This window comes from Solanum lycopersicum, chromosome 12 (genome assembly GCF_036512215.1).
Source record: "Solanum lycopersicum chromosome 12, SLM_r2.1".
Taxonomy (NCBI): Eukaryota; Viridiplantae; Streptophyta; class Magnoliopsida; order Solanales; family Solanaceae; genus Solanum; species Solanum lycopersicum.
In genome coordinates, this window is record NC_090811.1 from 68,649,522 (window position 1) to 68,668,953 (window position 19,432).

Sequence of the window (19,432 nt, forward strand, 5' to 3'; positions counted from 1 at the left end):
TTTTCTTATATATATATTCCTTCATCAAATTCTCATTTCTTCAATTCTCGAAAAAAAAAAGTTAAAAAAAATGAGAAATTTATTCCCCATATTGATGTTACTCACTAATTTGTCACTCAACATCGATAACAACAACAACAACAACATCATACGCGCAACGTGTAGGGAGACTCCATACTACTCCCTATGTCTCTCAGTCCTAGAATCCGATCCACGTAGCTACAAGGCTGAGGGTAGTGATGATATAACCACCCTAGGCCTCATCATGGTGGATGCGGTGAAATCAAAGTCTATAGAAATAATGAAAAAGCTAAAAGAGCTAGAGAAATCGAACCCTGAGTGGCGGGTCCCACTTAACCAGTGTTACATGGTGTATAACGCCGTCCTACGAGCCGATGTAACGGTAGCCGTTGAAGCCTTGAAGAGGGGTGTCCCTAAATTTGCTGAAGATGGTATGGATGATGTTGTTGTAGAAGCACAAACTTGTGAGTTTAGTTTTAATTATTATAATAAATCGGATTTTCCAATTTCTAATATGAGTAAGGACATAGTTGAACTCTCAAAAGTTGCTAAATCCATAATTAGAATGTTATTATGAAAGAGTAAAATTTTATAGTTCACTGCACGAAATTCTCGTTACGTGAACCAGATATAAAGAAGGACATGGTTACAAGCTTAGTAATATTTCAATACTAGTTTTCTATTTTTATTTTTTTTTTATATTCTTGTATTTTGTTTATTGTGTGTGTTTGTATATAAAGGATTGAGAATTAATCCAACTTTATATAAATTCTTAGTGTTTTAATTTTAATTTAATGTAAAGATAATATGCACTTAAATGAAATAGAGATTATTTGATGCGTCTATACAAAGCAAGCATTCTATTAGGTGATAAGTTTGCTTTCACTCATCTTTCATTTTTCTTTTAAGAAAAAAAAATATCATTTTCATAATTGTGTATTATATTTTCTTAACGTAAAAAATTATACGTTTTGATTTCTCAATATAAGTATCGGATAAATATTTTTTTGGCATTTTAAGTTTATAAGATAACTCCCAAAATAGTATATTGTGCGGAATGTCACAATTGAGCACTAATCTATCAACAAAAATTATGTTAACATATATTTGTCTTCAAGACTTAAATCCTTTGTTATTTTAACTCACTTTATTAATCGTTAAATCAACTTTTACCTAGGATTCTGATCAATCGACAATAAAAAATCATTTATTAATCATCAAGACTTGAATCGATATTCATTTAATTCACTTTTATCACCATTATCTTGAGGTGTTTAAAATTTATTATTATGTCAAATGTCATAATCAAGGACTAATCTATCAACAAGAAAGTTATGTTAGCCCATACTTGTCATTAAGATTAAATAAATCTCGTCCGTATAATTTACTTTATTGATCGTTATACCACAATTTTAGAGGGTTTAAAATTGTTTTGATATCACATGTCATGAGAACTAATTATCAACAAATTATAATGGTAGCACATATTTGTCTGATTTGAACTCACTTTATCGATCGTTAAACCAAACAATCTTTGAATACTTCATTTTGATATCGCGGTCAAGCACTAATGAATCTATCAACAAAAATTATGTTATCACATATCTACTTGTCATCAGAATATAATTAAACAGATCTTAATCTTATTTTTTTTATAAATAACTTTAAGTTTGTCGTTCTTTTTACGAAATAATTGAAGCACATACGAGTTGATATATATATAAAAAGTTATATTAGAGTGGTTGGGAGAATAAAGCATCAAGGAATATAAGTAGCTTTATTTTTTTTAACTTCTTCCTTAGTGACTTTTTATAAAGTGGAAGTGAAGATTAGCCAAGTGTTATTTGTAACTAGTTTCATTTGAATAAATAAATTAATATTAATGATAGTGTGTTTAGATATTTTATTTATTAATTATGGTAATGATGCTTTTAAGGTTATTTATAATATGAAAAAAAAAAAAAGCTAGAAGAAAAGCTAATTTGTCATTTTCATTAAAGATGAGTGGAACTCTGTAACCCACTAATCTCATCAAAAAGATGAAGTGCGAATAAGATTAAAAATATAATATTAAAAAAATAGAGCATATTCTTATCTTTTAATTTATGTATCATATAAAGCTCCACAAGGTAGATATTTATATTTCCTTAAAAATTTATGAATATTTTATTTGTATACTGCTATTTAATATATATATATATTTTTTAACTTGTATGTTTATTCATTTTGAAACAACTTTAAACATGGAAGTATCACAAGCCATGGAGAAAAATAGTTCAACACAAAAATGACTGAACTTTAGTGTATTTGAATATCAGCTATATGAAACATCATAGATCGCATATCTGAAAAAGCTCCAAAATGAATAAACTTGTAAATCCTTATGCAATGTAAATATACTTTTTCAATGATGGTCCCAAAAACGGTTCGTCTTCTTAATTGACTAACGCTAACTTACGGGACGGGTGATATTGCAAATCAACGGATTTGATGGTCAACAATCATTCAGACTAGATAAAAGTTGGCACAACACTAATAAAAAGATAGAGGGTTATCACGATATAAAGCTGTGAACTAATTTAAACGATATCTCCACTACTGACATTCGTCAAATAGGCTATATAGATTGACCAGGGTCTTCTTCGGCTAATGAAACGAACCGATACTTCATCATTTATTAAAGAACAATAATCTCAAGCCCATTTATAATTACTTACTAAAGACTAAGTACTGACTGGCCCAGAATAAGTTTAGTGGGCTATGTTTGTTGAAGCCCAAAAACAATTCACAGCCCAATTGAACAAAGAAGCCCACAATTCATGAATACTCATACTTGTTGGACCATTAAAATCGAAAACTTAGATACTACGTAGATATACCATTGTGATCCGGTCCTTCTTCGAATCTCGTACATAACAAAAGTTTTAGTGCATCATGTTGCGCGTTCTATCCTCTTATTAACACAAATTATGCTTATGATAGTTAACGAGTAGCAATCTAAGATATTTTATTTTTAACCATGTACCTTGAATTCAAGATTTTAAAAATGAAATCGTTAAGTTTAATATTTTTTTTACAACAATTTTTTTTTTAAAATTTGAATTAATTAAGTTTTAAAATAGATTCGCGTCAAATCAAATAGTTATTTGTAGTGGATGTTGCTAGAAATGCTGATTCAATCACTTAGGTGGATAATATGTGTCCACTTGTCCTATTTTCTGTTGTCCCTCCCCTTATGTGGGCCCTTATATACAACATAAATATCGACTTTGGAATGCGGTCCTTTTTTAAATTCTAGATGGTCGTATATTGAGTTGTTTCCTTTTCATATTTTATATTTATATTATGATTCTGATTAATTTAAATTTATGTTAAATAGGTTTCGAATTTTTTTTTTTATCATGCTTTGAACTCTGGTTAGACTAAATTTTGTATGGAATAAATTTCAAAAGAATTTATAATCACAAAATTTGAGTCTGGTTTTTTCATTTTTTTTGAAGTTTTTTGGCAAATATTAAATTTATTTTTTTATAAAAACCAAAAAAACAATGGCTACTTTTTAGACAAATTGCGCTGCTCTCATCACATGGGTGTGGGGTAAAGGAAACAGATTATTGTTATTTATTTATTGAGTAATATTTTTTTTTATGTTTTATAATCATGAAAAGGACAGTAGACGTACATTGGTGTATTTTAATAAAAAATAATTGAATTTCTGTAATATAAATTATATTAAATTTAAAACGCACGTTATAAAATTTATTTTTAACGATAACGCTCTCCAAATGTTGCTTTTTATTATTAAAAACAATTTAAATTTAAGACTTCTAATTATGAATTATACGCAATATATATGTTTTGAACTTGACTAAGATACTAAATTAATTAGTATATAATAAAAGATATAGTGCAAAAATGTCAAAAAAGTAGGCATAGTGCAAAATGCTTTTAACTCATAATTTGTACCACAACAACATCAAGATAATGAAATTATATCATGAAAGTAAAATAAGATAATGTAATGATATCACCAAGGTAAATGTATGCTTTTTTAAAAGAGGAACTTATGACCTAAAAAGTCGTTTGTCCAATTATTTAAATTAAAAATAGTCCAATAAATAAATATATAATTTATATATAATTCATCTATACTCATAATAAATGATATATTATCTCCTGGGAAAACCAAAGTTAAAATATTTTATAACGACGATCTCAAAATTATACTTCTAGATTCGCCTCAAAGAAATACACACCAATAATATGATGCAATTTTATCAACCACTAGACTTATATTGCACCACTCAATTATCTAATAATTTCAACCAATTAAACAGGTAGAAAAAAGTAATCATTCGATATGAAATCAGAATTTAAACTTTATAAATTTTAAATCCTAATTATGATCTCAAATTATTAATTCTAATTACAACAATAAATACATATCTAATAAAATTTAAAATAAATATAAAATTTAAATTAAAATTATTAAATCGTAATTAATACTCTAGCTCCAACCAGAAACCAATCATGCAAATGGTTCCAAGGAATCAACCCAAAAAGAAAGAGATAAGAGAAAGGCATAATAAAGTGATGCATTCCACTTTCACAAGGATAATGAAAGGAACCATTATCTCTAAGAATTATAAATGTTAACTACACTAATAACATTACAATTGTAATTATATTTATATATTAAAATATACTAATTATTATATACATTTATCTTTTAGGCTATATTATCATTAAATTAAAAAATATATTATAAATATAAAGTTATTCATTTTTTTCTTTTATTATATAAAATTTATCTGAAATTATATATACACATGCATCATTTTTAAAAAAAAAAATTAATTCTACTTAATTCATTTTTTAATTATTAATATCATATAACTGTCCAAAAATTATTGCTCATATGATGCCTCACAAATCATGCTTTGTCTTTTTCCAAGTGTAAAAAGGGAGGTGCAATAATGCATTTTGGTTTGTATACATTTTGTCGTTTCAAAGTCTTATCATATTAGAATCATAGAATTAATGAGTAGTATGATTTAATTATCTAAGGCTTGTTTGGTTGTTAGTTAGAAACTAAATCATTCAATTGTATTATAAATGATATGATTATCATTAGAGAGGATAAAATTATCCAATAAAATTACATTTTATTTAAGTTTAAATTAATTATTTATCTGTTTATTTATTAATTTAATTTAATTCAATTCGATTGATTTTACAAATAGCCTTAAAAAGGTGATTTAGAATTTCGAATCTCGTTTAACAAACTCATTAAATAAATTGCTTCATCTTAAAAAAATTGTTAGACATAAGTATGAATTGATTTTTCTACTTATAAAGCAGATGTTCAGAATATTTCAAGATAATAAACTTATTCAATTAATTATAAGTTACGTAAAAAATAAAATCTAACGATAATAAATTAAATAATATTTTATTTAAACATCGGAATTTATGGTCGCGAGCGAAGCTAGTAAGCATCTCGGAATTCTTTCTAAACCTCTTTCAAAATTAAAATATATTGTCTCTTCGATTTCTTCATATATGTACCTCATGTTTCGAATGAATTTTAATGAAAATTTTAATTTTGTCCTTCGAACTGACTACTCTAGAGACTATCTCCAGGCCCAAACAAACCCACGAAAAACAGATTCAACGAAAATTCTGATTCCGTCCCTAAACCTGACTACCCTAGAAACTACACCCCCCCCCCCCCCCCCCAACAAGGCCCAAACAAACCCCACCGAAAACACAAAGCAAGAGATGATTAACACGCAATTGAATCCATCCATTTACTATATAAAAAAACATACACACACACTATACTCCATACAAAGAAAATCCACATTTAGTTTTAAATTTTCCCAAAAATTTCAAAAATGAAAATTTTGATTTTCCTAATAATGTTTCTTGCTATGTTGCTAGTAACAAGTGGGAATAATAATCTAGTAGAGACAACATGCAAGAACACACCAAATTATAATTTGTGTGTGAAAACTTTGTCTTTAGACAAAAGAAGTGAAAAAGCAGGAGATATTACAACATTAGCATTAATTATGGTTGATGCTATTAAATCTAAAGCTAATCAAGCTGCTAATACTATTTCAAAACTTAGGCATTCTAATCCTCCTCAAGCTTGGAAAGATCCTTTGAAGAATTGTGCCTTTTCATATAAGGTAATGTTTATTCGTTCGTCGTTTCAATTTGTTTGTCCTAACAAAACTCGACTATGATGAATTAGGATTTTATGTTTATTTTTTCTGTCCCAATTTGCTTGTCTTACTTCTTTTTTTGGCTAAAAGTTTCGACCCTATCTTACTGGTTGCTTAGTGAAAATTTCAATTATGGTGAATAACGAGCTATTTAATTTTTTTTCTAGTTCAATTTATTTATTGTATCTTTTTAAGTAAAAATATCAACTCTAAATAAGGAGTTATGTTTATCTTACTTCTTTAGTAAAAATTTTGCTTAAACTAAATATCTAATTAAAAAGAACTTTAATTTTTTTAATATATATTAAATATTGATGTCGGATTAAATTGAACAAATCGTAGAAAATGATATTCTTTTTGTTTTTTAAACTCTTGCCATAATTTGGCTTAATATAGACTTTTAGAAAAATAAACTTTTGAAACTTTGATGTTAAACATGTTTTTTCCTTTACGTAACACACTTCTCTTACTTTTATGTGTTGTCCATTCTAATTTAATTTTCTTTTTTTTAGTAATAGAATAATTTATAATCACATAACTTTCCAAACTTCATTTAAATTACAAATCATAAAAAATGTTTCTTTATAAAACTTTGAATTTGGACCTAGTTTAATAATATCATATATATAATATGTGGTTATAATTTTTTTTGGATTTTTTAATTTTAGACCTACCATAAAATATGTGTAGCTAGCTAGCTTTAAGAGTATAGTATTAAGGATAAAATAAAAAGCGTAAAATTAATGAGAAATTGTGTCATATAATAAAAATATAATGTCATCTACGTTGTTATAGTGAAACAGAAAAGATAATTGTATTAATGACATGTTGAATTTTGTAATATGGTTTTTAAAAACAGGTAATTTTAACAGCAAGTATGCCAGAAGCAATAGAAGCATTAACAAAAGGTGATCCAAAATTTGCAGAAGATGGAATGGTTGGTTCTTCTGGTGATGCACAAGAATGTGAAGAATATTTTAAAGCTACAACTATTAAATATTCACCACTTTCTAAATTAAATATAGATGTTCATGAACTTTCTGATGTTGGTAGAGCCATTGTAAGAAATTTATTGTAATATGTCATGTACATATCGAAAAGTTTTTATAGTTTAGTTTGATAGACTGTCTGAATTATTATTTTATTCTTGCTAGTAAAAATTTGATTCGTCACATTATGATCATCTGTGGTTCATTTTCCTTTTTTCTACCTCAAATGTTATGTGTGTATTAGTTAAACGTGTAAAGAGTAAAGACCCCTCTTAATTATTATAAGAAAAATATATCATAAATATTTGTACAAGTGTAATACTCTTATCCAATATATATGTTTGTCCCCTTCTAGATAAGTCTCTATTAATATAATAAATTTGTGATATTTTTAATAATGATTTGATTTGATTTGATATTTATTTTAAGAAAATTAGAAATATATTTGAGTTTTATTTTTATATTAAATATAAAGATTTATGTAATTATAACTTTGATAGTCTTTCTAATTTTATTTATTTATTTAATTTTGATTTGATATAAAACTTAAGAAAGGAAGAAATATTTTGATACTCTCTTTGATTTAATTTATTTAATTTGATATCTTTCTACTTCTTGCTTTCCAATTAATAATTTGTTTTTACATATTATTTGTATAAATACATGGTATAAATTATTTATGGGATAAATATATATGGCATAAATTTTTTATATCTAAAATATATCATGTACTTTTATGGTATAAATAAATTTGTAACAAAGTCAGATCCAAATTCATTGTTATCCATATTTAATTATATGGATAGTTTACCTTAAAATCATTCAAATTCAATTTAATCTGTTCATTTATTCGTTATATAAAGCACAAATTTTCTTAGAAAAACACATTTCAATTTTCTCCATATATACAAAAAAAAAGAAAAGAAAAATCCCCATTTAGTTGAAAATGAAGATATTAATTTTCCTAATGATGTTTTTTACTTTAGTGTTAGTAACAAATGGGATTAATAATCTAGTGGAAACAACATGCAAAAATACACCAAATTATGATTTGTGTGTGAAAACTTTCTCATTAGACAAAAGAAGTGAAAAAGCAGGAGATATTAAAACATTGGCATTAATTATGGTTGATGCTATTAAATCTAAAGCTAATCAAGCTTTTAGTATTATTTCAAAGCTTAGACATTCTAATCCTCCTCAAGCTTGGATACATCCCTTAAAGGAATGTGCATTTTCATATAAGGTAATGTTTCGATTTATCTATCTTACTTTTATATTTTAAATTCGTTTAATAATATGAATATTCTTTTTCTTTTTTGGGCCGCTTAAAATATGTTCTTTTCCTTTTTCGAAACTCGTTATTTTCAATTTTTTATATGACATCTGTAACGCTAGCTATGTTCAAATAAGAGAAAGTATTGTTGTTTTATTCACAAGCACGAAAAATATAGGAAGAGGTCGAGTTGATTTCAAACGCTTGATAATATTGTGATTTTTTGATGAAGGATGTCAATTAATTCTATATCATTTTCTTTGCCTCGATATCGGAGTTTGTGTGATTCTATTTTCTTATTAATTCTTTTAATAAAAAAAAGGTTGATTAAAAAGTTGATTACTTGTTAATATAACCTCCTTTTCATAGTATTTTTATCTTTATTCTGACTCAAAATAAGCGTTGTTTCACGTAACAGAGAAAATATTAACTGTTTAATTAAATTCATTACTTGTTTAATATAACCTCCCTTTCATAATATTTTTATCTTTATTCTGACTCAAAATAAGTGGTGTTTCACGTAACAGAGAAAATATTAACTGTACTTGATACTGTAAATACAAAAATGTGTCATTTTTTTTTCGAATATCAGATGTTGATTATTTTATTATATGATTTCAAAAACAGGTAATTTTAACAGCAAGTATACCAGAAGCAATAGAAGCATTAACAAAAGGTAATCCAAAATTTGCAGAAGATGCAATGGTAGGTACTTCTGGAGATGCACAAGAATGTGAAAATAATTTCAAGTCTAAATCTTTACAACTTACTAAATTAAACATAGATGTTCATAATCTTTCTGATATTAATAGAGCTATTATAAGAAATTTATTGTGAATCAATAAGCCTCTCTTAATAAATATAATAAATTAATTGTGAAATATTTGTGTTGCTTATAAGCTCATTATTAATAATTAATTATATTGATTGGTGATGTTTTTTTTTTCCTTGAAAATGAAATGACATATAAATGAATAGTTGAAACGTGTCACCATTTAATTCGTCGGTTTAATTGAGCCTCATCTTGTAGATAAGGTACAATTAAGAACTAATTAAATTATAAGATTAGCATTAAGTAAAACAAGAAAATCAGCATTAAGCATCATTTAAACTCTAAGTTGTGTTTTGATTGAACTATTAGATCCATATTATGATTTCAAAAAATAACACTATGAATTATTGATTTTGAATCAAATAACATTTTCTGAGTGTTCGAACAAAACATCTGTCTGAAACGTATTCAAAGAGTGAGGTAATTAGCTATATGAAAAGTGCTTCTTTTGTGGAACTTCCATGCAGATAGTGAGTTCAAAGGAGTTCCTTTCCATCCAATTGTAACAAAATTTTCATTCATCTCGAGCGTGAAAGAGTTCTTACCAGTAAATTTTTCTACCACCGTCTTAGCTTGGTACAACGACGAGTCACTCATTTTCATCTCCACCATTCCAAATCGCTTGAAATACTCTCTCCATAACTCGATCGTTACATGTCTCATTGTCCTTTCCTCACCCTCATTCGCGATAATGTTCCTTATTCCATGCCACATTACTTCTTCCTCCATAGCGTTCCTAGTTGATTCGTTGTTTCTCATACAATCCTCGAACAAATCAAAGTAAGCACCGTGATAGAATAGAGCTTCAATGAAACGGTTAACAAAAACAGGAGAGTTAAGATTTGCCTCGACTTCTGCAACAACCATTATACGAGGATTCAAACCTTTGATGAATCCCATCAAGAAATCGAGTCTATCTTGATGTGTTATCATATTAGAGAGTAAAAATTGCGAGTAAACTGCAAGGGATTCCTCAGGATCGATGTCTAAGTCTTCTCGCTTTAGATCAAAGATATCTTCCACCATAACTATCTTGAAACATAACGGAAAGTGTAAGGACTTAGCAAAACTCATTAGTCGTTTACCTGTCTCCTCGACGTTAGTCCTTGATTGAACATCTATCAATGCAGTAACCTTAAGATATTCAAGGTTACTGCATTGAGTTGCGAGTGCTTGCATTAGGATTGTCCATTGCACTCCCATTTTGATCTCGAGATCAACTATATGAATCTTTTTCGAGCTCTCTACATTTTCAAGTATAGCTTGTATTCCAGCAAATTTCACGACTTCACACATTGGCATGTCCTGAACTGCAATCGTGCACGCGTTTATACTCCTTAACGTCTCCTGAAGATCTCTCATTCTACGTATCCCTAAGCCTTTCGTGCAATTCTTCCCCGTTTCAATATCAACTCGTTCACGTAGAGCACGAGAGAAATAGTACACCAATCTCTCAACAGGGTGCCCTGTTTTGTAACTCAACTTATCGCATTCATTTAAAAGATCAATCGCGATATCATAAACCTTCTCCCCGACTTTCTCTGCAGAAGCAAGTAGTCGTTCGACGAGCATTACACTTCTAGACTCTTCCTCCGAAAGACTACACAATGAGTCGACAAATGTATGATCAAATTCAATACGTTGCATAAACTTTTGTCCGCCAAATCGAAGAATTTCCTCTGCGGACAATTTACAAACACTTGATGTGCATTCATTTTCACTAATTTGAGCAACATCAATCTTTTGCCCTTTAAGTTTTCTAAATCCATTTCCAAAGTCTTTCAATATGTTGAGCGAAGAAATCAATGAATTATTCGCTCTTTTGTTATCGTCTGTTGCTTCTTTAATAGAAAGAATAGTTGTTGTTTTATCTACAACGTCGAAATCCCAATCATCTAATTTAACAGAATATTGTTCGTTTTGTTCTTGCATACTATTTGTTTTTTCTTCTGGCTCGTAAAACGGCCAGATGATTGATTTTTCCATATTAGTTTGAATCAATTTCGAAGAATTGATAACAATTTTACGTATGATTTTATAATTATTGAAACTTTGGTATAATCTATAATCGATGTTTTCAATTTTCGAAAATGGACAAATCAAGCAGTACTAAGTTCAGGTCGATGATATCAATAGATATTGTTGTTATTGGTTTATGTGTAGGATTCTAGTTCGATGTATTGAGCTTTTGCTATGCCGATAAGAAAATGAATCCTGATTAGGCCAAACGTAGAGAAAATGTTTTGTAGATCTGCTTGGTTGAGCATTTTTATCTAGACACACCTAAACAACAACATACATGTTGCCGTCAGAAGCAAAACCCCGTATAGAATCTCCTAATTGTTCCAGAGCTACTAGAAAGGGATTCTTTAACCAGAAAGAATTCACTAGTTCCAGAAGCATCTTCCATTCATCTCGACCTAGACTGATCTTTGTTCTGATGATGATATAATCGAACAAGTGGAATTTGACGTTATACGCTAGATTTAAAAGGAAATACGAAAGTGCAAAAGTATAACGTAGAAAAGAACAGTCACAACAACAAAATAAAATAAATATGCAATTGAAGGATAAGATAATAGGAGTAATAGTAATAATATGAGAAGGAAAACTGGATTGTGCTCGACTACCAACTAGCCTTATATCCTAATTCTGCTCAAGCTCGATTACCGACAAACATTCTATCCTAATTTCGATTGTGCTTGACTACCGACTAGCCTTTTACCCTAATTCATGTCGTGCTTGACTTCCAACTAGCCTTATAACCTAATTCTGGTCAAGCTTGACAACCGACAAACCTTCTATTCTAATTTCGATTATGTTTAACTACCGACTAGCCTTTTATCCTAATTCATGTTGTGCTTGACTACGAACTAGTCTTTTACCCTAATGAGAATTCAAATGAACTCGACACCCTAAATTCGTCCCCCGTGACCAATCTACCCACAATTTGAAGCATGATAGCAAGAAAAAATCACAATGAAATAACAAAATGTGCAAATCAAATAAAGCAACATATAGTAAAAACAAACAACGTTTAACTAGCTAACTAACCAACTAATAACAATATATATAAATTAATTAATTTTTTTCTCAACCACAAAAGAGTCCTTGGAAGTCCTCCAACATAGAAAGATAAAATTAAGTTTTACCAACTAATTTGTTGGGTTAAATTAGCAAACTTCTAACTATCTTACAAATCATTTATACAAAAAAAAAACAAATATGTTCTTTAAAAATTCTTCAAGATGAATATCAATATTACATTATTTTTTGTCATTTTCCTAGTTAATTATGTAATATTCTTGGATTTTGTTCATGGTTTATCTGTGAAAAATGTGATTGATTCTCATGTATTAACACAAAAAATTAGCACTAATCGTACAATTATAGTGGATATTAATGGACAAGGGGATTTTAAGTCTATTCAAGCAGCAATTAATTCAGTTCCAAATGGGAATTCCAATTGGGTCATTATCCATGTTAGAAAAGGGACATACAGGTACTTGATTGGTTAATTTTTTCGATTCGATTCGATCTTAGAAAAATAATCATTGTCCTGAAATTTTAAAGTATCGTCGAATTTAACTTAGGTCATTGAATTTGATGAAACTCCTGAATAATGGCTAGTTTTTTTATTACAGACTGAAAAGTGGTTATTTATACGTGATGTATTTACTTTTCTATTTTGATAATCATGATATTCGACCCAGATAACGTACTTAGGCATCACTTCTACTATTTTATCGAGTATTTGAAACTATGTCAATGTGTGACATCCATAATGAAAGGCAAGTGTGACGCGCGGGAGCATATTACAGTTTAGGTGAATCTACGTATCGGAATATGAAAATAGAAAGTTGGGGATCATTTAACAGTTGGGCCAGGTCGTTACTCAATGGCCACATGTTCATCTATTCACCAACACATATCGATTATCACTCTTTCAAATCGGCTTTATGTAGATGAAAAGAAATCACCGTATTTTATGAATCTTTATTTAATTTTTATCCACTTTATTATTGATCGTTAGGCCACTCCCTCATAGACAAAATTGCAACATACATCCACGAATCACAAATATTTATAAGTTCATTACCTCTCTATATTGTAGATAGAAAAACTGAATTCATCGAATTTAAATTTTAAAATAATTTTTCTTTTAATTATAAAAAAAAAATTAAAATTATTGAGATTATTTTATTTATTATTTTGCAGAGAAAAAGTGAATGTACCTCCAAAAAAGTCCTACATATTTATGAGAGGCAATGGAAAAGGAAGAACATCAATTGTATGGTCAGAGAGTTCCATTGATACAACCAAATCTGCTACTTTCAAAGTTGAAGCTCCTAATTTTGTTGCATTTGGCATTAGTTTCAAGGTTCATAATTTTCTAATATTATCTACATAAAATATTCTTTAATTTGCATCAATATAATATATCGCGTTCACACAGATTCAAAGAATCGCTACATCCTAAAAGGTGTGATACAGTTAATAACTGCTTTTACGATTCGAACCTATGACTATAGATCACAAAAAGATAATTCTACACTTTCTCCGATAAAAACGTAGCAAATAGACTTTAACACATTTAACATTTTTAAGTATGTGTTTTTTTTTTTCCTAATATTATTTTATATTATGATTTTTTAAAATTTTATTTGGTAGAATCAAGCACTTGATGGTGCAACTTCAACCTCACCAAACCAAACATCAGTAGCAGCATTGGTGGGAGCAGATAAAGTTGCCTTTTATCATTGTACATTTTTGAGTACTCACAACACACTTTTTGACAATAAAGGAAGACATTATTATGAGGATTGTTACATTCAAGGTTCATTAGACTTCATTTTTGGAAGTGGTCAATCATTATATCAAGTGAGTTTAAATTTTATGCATCGATATAAACTATATTTTTAATTCATATAGATATATATAATCAGGTTATTTATATGAGTTGATTCAGGTAAATTAATGTATACTGATAATATGAAAGAAAGATGGTTGTATTGTTAATGTACATAACTTAACTTTCGTTCATTTCTAGGTTACTGATTTTACTTTTCATGAATGGACGACCAGTTACAATAAGTTAAAATACACTATTTAGTGAATAAATTTTACATGATCAATGTATTGCAACATGTCATAATTGATAATTCGCTTTGTTTTCTAGTTATACTAACCTCATTATCTAGGAATCGTTATCTATATATTTTCTTTCAGATGACTTGATAGTGCTAATTATTAAAAGAGTTTATAAATTTCACTATCAATGTCTAGAAGTTGAAAATATAATCGTGATAAATGATGCTTGTTATGTTGTATCAATGTCTTTGTTTTAGAGTTTGAGGAATAAGGTAATGAAATTCTGATACTCGATGGATTTCGTTTTTTTTTTTTTTTGTAGAATTGTGAGATATTTGTAGTTGCAGATAGAAGGGTTGATATACGTGGTTCAATAACAGCACAAAGTAGATTTAGTGACAAAGAAAATAGTGGATTTGTGTTTGTTGAAGGAAAAGTGTATGGCATTGGAGGTGTGTATTTGGGAAGAGCTATTGGGGCTTATTCAAGGGTTATTTTTGCAAAAACTTATTTTTCTAAGACAATTGTACCTCAAGGATGGACCAATTGGAGCTCTCCAGGATCAACAAAGTAAGACAACCTTTCTCCGTCTTTTCGTAATTGATTTTGATATGCTTTACTTCGAATTAGATTCACAGGCTATCGAAAATTAAAAAGTATAGATAAGAAATTACACTAGGTATATTGATAGAAGTTACTGTAACTATGAGTCTACAACCATTAAAATCGAGATTTTGGATCAGATTAATAAACTTACAATCATGAAATGGATTTAGATACTTGTCAACGACGTACATAATTTATCATGACTTGCTAATGTAGAGGCTCCTCGAGTACTTTGCTTGCAATCAAAATTATAATTAGGTTTAATAACTTGATCAGTCTCTAATTTCTTTCGTATCATAGATTCCCTCACTTTATGATCGATATTCAATTCACTTATATTTGTAAGCGTATTTATGAAATATATATATAGAGGAGGTGTTGGTATACCATACCAAATTATATTTTATTCATAGGATCATAATAGGTCGATTTACTAGGTTTAGGGGTGAACCAACTTGTGTCAAAGGGTTCGATCAATTGAATTAATTTCGCCACAAAATCATACTATATGAAAAAAAAATGGTTGAATACCTTTGACACGAGAGAAGATTCAACCTTTGTAACATAAGAGTTTAAAAAAATTGCTTTGACATGAAATTTAAATTCTGAATCCGACTAAATTCGATATTTGGTGCAGGAATTTATATCATGGTGAGTACAAGTGCCATGGACCAGGGTCAGCCATAGAAACTCGTGCCACATGGTCAAAACAACTCAATGACAAAGAAGCCATGGCATTCACCTCTATTGAATTTATCCAAGGCAAACAATGGCTTCCAGCATGGATTTAATTAAATTTAAACCATATATTATATGATCATTAATTAGAACTATATATATTATTATAGTATATTTTAGCCATGAAGTGCATCTCTTAATTGTATTTTTATGATGCCTCTGGCTAAACACTTTTAGCTTAGATGGAAATACCAATAATATTATTTATTGTTATTTCAAAAGTTGTGAATATTTTTGAGCAAACACAAGCAAATGATGCAATTTTTGTCACTTCAATATAACTTGTCAATAGTGTAAGTTCATCATACCTTATGAACAAAATGATTTACAACCACTAAGTATATAACGCGCTTTTAAATCATTATAACTATTTAAGGTTTAGTATAGTTACTCGAAATGCATTAGAATAATGATCTGTATAATGTAACTTTTGAAAAAAAATAACTTTCACAAAAGAGTTATGATCCTTCAAGTGTTATTATTGCATGATTACTTAAATGAGACAAAATTTAAATCTTAAATGGTCATATTTGTGCAAATCTCAATGATGGAAAAATTACGCGGTTAAACAAACTTATATCACTTAATTACTCATCATAGCTATAATTTGCTATAATTACCACTCACAACTAACATTATACATTAATTACGTCAGTTGACTTTGAGTTTATATAATTAGTCACATTTTGTATATGTATAATTTGCCGAAATATACAATTATCTAATCAGCTTACATATACAATTCACATCTCTCCCACTCTGTGCCCTCTCTCACTCGCCTCTCTCCTCCCTCTCCCAACCTCGCTCTCCTCTCTCCTCTCTTTTCCAATTTCTCTTGCCATATATACAAATACATATGTGTAATATACAATTATCTAATCGATATGCATAAACAATTCATCTCTCTCCCACTTTTTGCCCTCTCTCTCCCAGTATCTCTCGCCTCTCTTCTCTCTATAACATGTAGCTACGAATTGATAATTATCAAACTATAGTTATGGAGAGTAATTAGGCTATTCTGAGTGACTATACGTGAAAGTTTCCTTAAATGATCCTATTTGTGCAAATCTTTCCCCCAAGCCCAATACCCAAATCAGGCCCAAGTCAATAAACAAAATTCTTTTAGGGCTCCAATTAACTCTTCACAATTTGGTAAAAATTCTCTGAAACTGAATCGGAAACGGAATCGGAATCGGAGCTCAGAGAGAAAGCAACAATGGAGGCCGGAGACGAAGCGCTTGAGATGGTGGTAGACTCAAAGGACTTGCAGCAGCAAAGCAAAGCTCTAGATAAGCTCACTGACCATGTCGAAGATCGTCAGCTTGATTCCTCTCGTGTTCAAACGGTACTGTTTTATCCATATTTCAGATGAATCTATGCAATTTTGAATTTGCTTCAGTTTTTTTTTGTAGTTTAATGCTGAAAAATTGTGTATTTTAGGCTATGGCTTCAATTTATGCATCTAAGGAAGCTGATCTTCAGGCTATGAGACTGAGGTTTGTGAACTTTTGCTTGTGAATTTGAATGTTTTTGGATGGTATTACTGATTGATTAGTTGGAAATAGATTATTTCTTTCAAATATTTTTGTAACTATAAGAATTTATTAGTTATAATAGTTTTGTTATATATGCAGCTTCTAAAAATGTGATTTTGTTTTATAAAAAAGGTAAAAATGGTGCTTCGAAAATTAGTCTATGGTGTAATTACTTCATATAAAGGAAGCTGATATTCAAGCTAGATGAGTTTGCTGTTCTTCTTTACTGTTGAACTTAATCGAGGACAAGGAAGCTATAATATTGCTATTTGGGGAGTTGAATAGTTATTTCTTGAGCTAAAGATCTAGCGTAATCAGTTTTCTATACCTTAGAGGTCTTCGTACACCCTCCCCTCCCCTGAACATGTAGTTGTTGTTGCCTATACAAATTCGTTTTTTATATTATTTTTAATCTTGTGTAAAACCATGTAATTCTTACTAAAAGAATTAAGAAATTGATGCACTTACAAATTAGGATGTCGCTTTACTTGTTGCATTGAAGGAAGTTGAATTCTGGTCTTTTTTCTTTTTGTTTTTTCAAGTCTTGGTAGTTGGAAAGTTGATGGATGGATTTGACTTTTAAATACTCCCTGCCACTCAGAAGGAGTGACAGGGTTTAGAATACGAAAGTCAAATCATCGGAACTTCAAAAATGAATTTAGATGTTATTTCCTCATTTTTTAAATAAGATTACGTACATAGACATTATGACAGAGTAATATACATTTTATAATTTTTCAAAGACATTTCAGACTTGTTTCCATAAATCGTAAATACTAAAGAAAATTGTTTGGGTCTATCGGGAACTATCTCTCTACCACAAAGTAGAGGGTAAGACTAAGTACACACCACCTCCCTAGGCCCCAATTGTGGGATCACACAGGGTATATTGTTGTACAAAAGAGATTCTTGAAATAAAGTGTCTGATTATATGTATATGATTGTCGTTACTCATAAATCACTTTTGTTGATCTTATCCATGATTCTTGTTTGTTTATGTGAAAGGTGTGCGTACTGAACAATTAGTTCAATTTGTTGCTTCAAGAAAGTTGATGAGTGCTTTGATTGATTGCTAATGTGGAGTTGCATTTCTTTAGCTTTCAAATCATTACCAGAAATTCGGGAAGCATTGCTTGTAAACTCCAATTTGTGTAACCTTGTCTGATTATGAAATGAGTTTGAAGCCCACAAGTTTTCAGATACATGGAACTTAGTTGATGTGTGCAAGGGACTTTCAGTGTATCCAAATTAAATAATTGAATTGGTTGGCATGTCTTCACATGCTTAGTTTACGTGCATCGAAGGGAAATGAAGAGCTATTCAATCATGAAAATCAACAAAACAGTGAATATGAGTTCATTGATTTCAAATATGATATTGAAATGGAAAACGATAGTGCATGCCTCTTGGATTGGCAAAAGAAAAAAGAAAACCACACCTAACAACCACTATTTTACATTCATATTAACGTCAATATTACCTGTCAATGTGTGTACTTAGCTCTTAAACCTCTTTCAGTGTATTTTTCCTGTTTTGATAATGTCCTATGCTTCTTGTGATGTTTCACAGTCCTTTATACGTAAGATGACATCGACAACTTTGTGTCTATTACAGGGAGAAAGAACTAGCTGCTGTTAAGATTAATGCTGCTGATATTGATATAATTGCAAACGAACTAGAGGTAGGTTTCCTCTTACATCTACGCGCATTGTTTCTGTTGGTTTATTATAAATCTCTTATGTTGTTACGATTGTGGAATAGGTGGACAAGAAGGTTGCTGAAAGGACTTTGAGAGAGCATAAAGGTGATGCTGTAGCTGCAGTAAGGCATTTGCTCAACTAGTACAGTAACTACAACGCCTCAGTCTCAAACAAATTGGGGTCGGCTATATGAACTGTCGGGGATCTTTTTCATTGATTCTGAAATGTTCTAGCAAAGTGACTACTAAATGTTCATGCTATATATGTAACTTTGATCTGTTGACACTTTTTTTCAATTATATTGGTAATTGATAAGAGTGAAAAATTAGACATGATTGATGAGCAAGTTTTGGATTACGAAATGATTTATGCAGTACTAATACGTAGATAACTTGTCATCAAACCAAATGACCCATA

General features: G+C 29.4%; 6 protein-coding genes and 1 long non-coding RNA gene across 7 annotated transcripts; 5 read left to right on the plus strand and 2 right to left on the minus strand.

The window, feature by feature from the left end:
- The first annotated feature begins 4 nt into the window (after positions 1 to 4).
- On the plus strand, positions 5 to 677 carry VIF (vacuolar invertase inhibitor). The gene is given in 1 exon segment (NM_001329220.2): positions 5 to 677. A coding segment is annotated over 1 exon segment (528 nt). The 5' UTR covers positions 5 to 70; the 3' UTR covers positions 599 to 677.
- A 5,191-nt stretch (positions 678 to 5,868) lies between these two features.
- On the plus strand, positions 5,869 to 7,594 carry CIF1 (cell wall invertase inhibitor). Its single transcript, NM_001247862.2, is given in 2 exon segments — positions 5,869 to 6,215; positions 7,111 to 7,594. Coding segments are annotated over 2 exon segments (516 nt in total). The 5' UTR covers positions 5,869 to 5,918; the 3' UTR covers positions 7,330 to 7,594.
- Positions 7,595 to 8,112: 518 nt separating this feature from the next.
- LOC101243688 (cell wall / vacuolar inhibitor of fructosidase 1-like) lies at positions 8,113 to 9,394 on the plus strand. Its single transcript, XM_004252882.5, has 2 exons — positions 8,113 to 8,483; positions 9,141 to 9,394. Exons 1-2 carry the CDS (start codon positions 8,187 to 8,189, stop codon positions 9,348 to 9,350), a joined length of 507 nt encoding a protein of 168 aa, XP_004252930.1. The 5' UTR covers positions 8,113 to 8,186; the 3' UTR covers positions 9,351 to 9,394.
- Positions 9,395 to 9,753: 359 nt separating this feature from the next.
- Positions 9,754 to 11,331, minus strand: LOC101259422 (DELLA protein RGL1-like). The gene has a single exon (XM_004253106.1). It carries the CDS (start codon positions 11,329 to 11,331, stop codon positions 9,754 to 9,756), a length of 1,578 nt encoding a protein of 525 aa, XP_004253154.1.
- Positions 11,332 to 12,553: 1,222 nt separating this feature from the next.
- LOC109119119 (probable pectinesterase 67) lies at positions 12,554 to 16,050 on the plus strand. Its single transcript, XM_019211447.3, has 5 exons — positions 12,554 to 12,847; positions 13,564 to 13,726; positions 14,017 to 14,226; positions 14,759 to 15,006; positions 15,680 to 16,050. The coding sequence occupies exons 1-5, from the start codon at positions 12,594 to 12,596 to the stop codon at positions 15,831 to 15,833; spliced, it is 1,029 nt and encodes a 342-aa protein (XP_019066992.1). The 5' UTR covers positions 12,554 to 12,593; the 3' UTR covers positions 15,834 to 16,050.
- A 909-nt stretch (positions 16,051 to 16,959) lies between these two features.
- Positions 16,960 to 18,737, minus strand: LOC138340539 (uncharacterized). Its single transcript, XR_011213092.1, has 2 exons — positions 17,784 to 18,737; positions 16,960 to 17,154 (listed from the first exon to the last, which is right to left on the minus strand). It is a non-coding gene; the product is annotated as an uncharacterized lncRNA (long non-coding RNA).
- Positions 16,991 to 19,350, plus strand: LOC101268083 (uncharacterized). The gene is made up of 4 exons (XM_004252879.5): positions 16,991 to 17,125; positions 17,221 to 17,276; positions 18,930 to 18,996; positions 19,077 to 19,350. Exons 1-4 carry the CDS (start codon positions 16,997 to 16,999, stop codon positions 19,155 to 19,157), a joined length of 333 nt encoding a protein of 110 aa, XP_004252927.1. The 5' UTR covers positions 16,991 to 16,996; the 3' UTR covers positions 19,158 to 19,350.
- Positions 19,351 to 19,432: the final 82 nt, after the last annotated feature.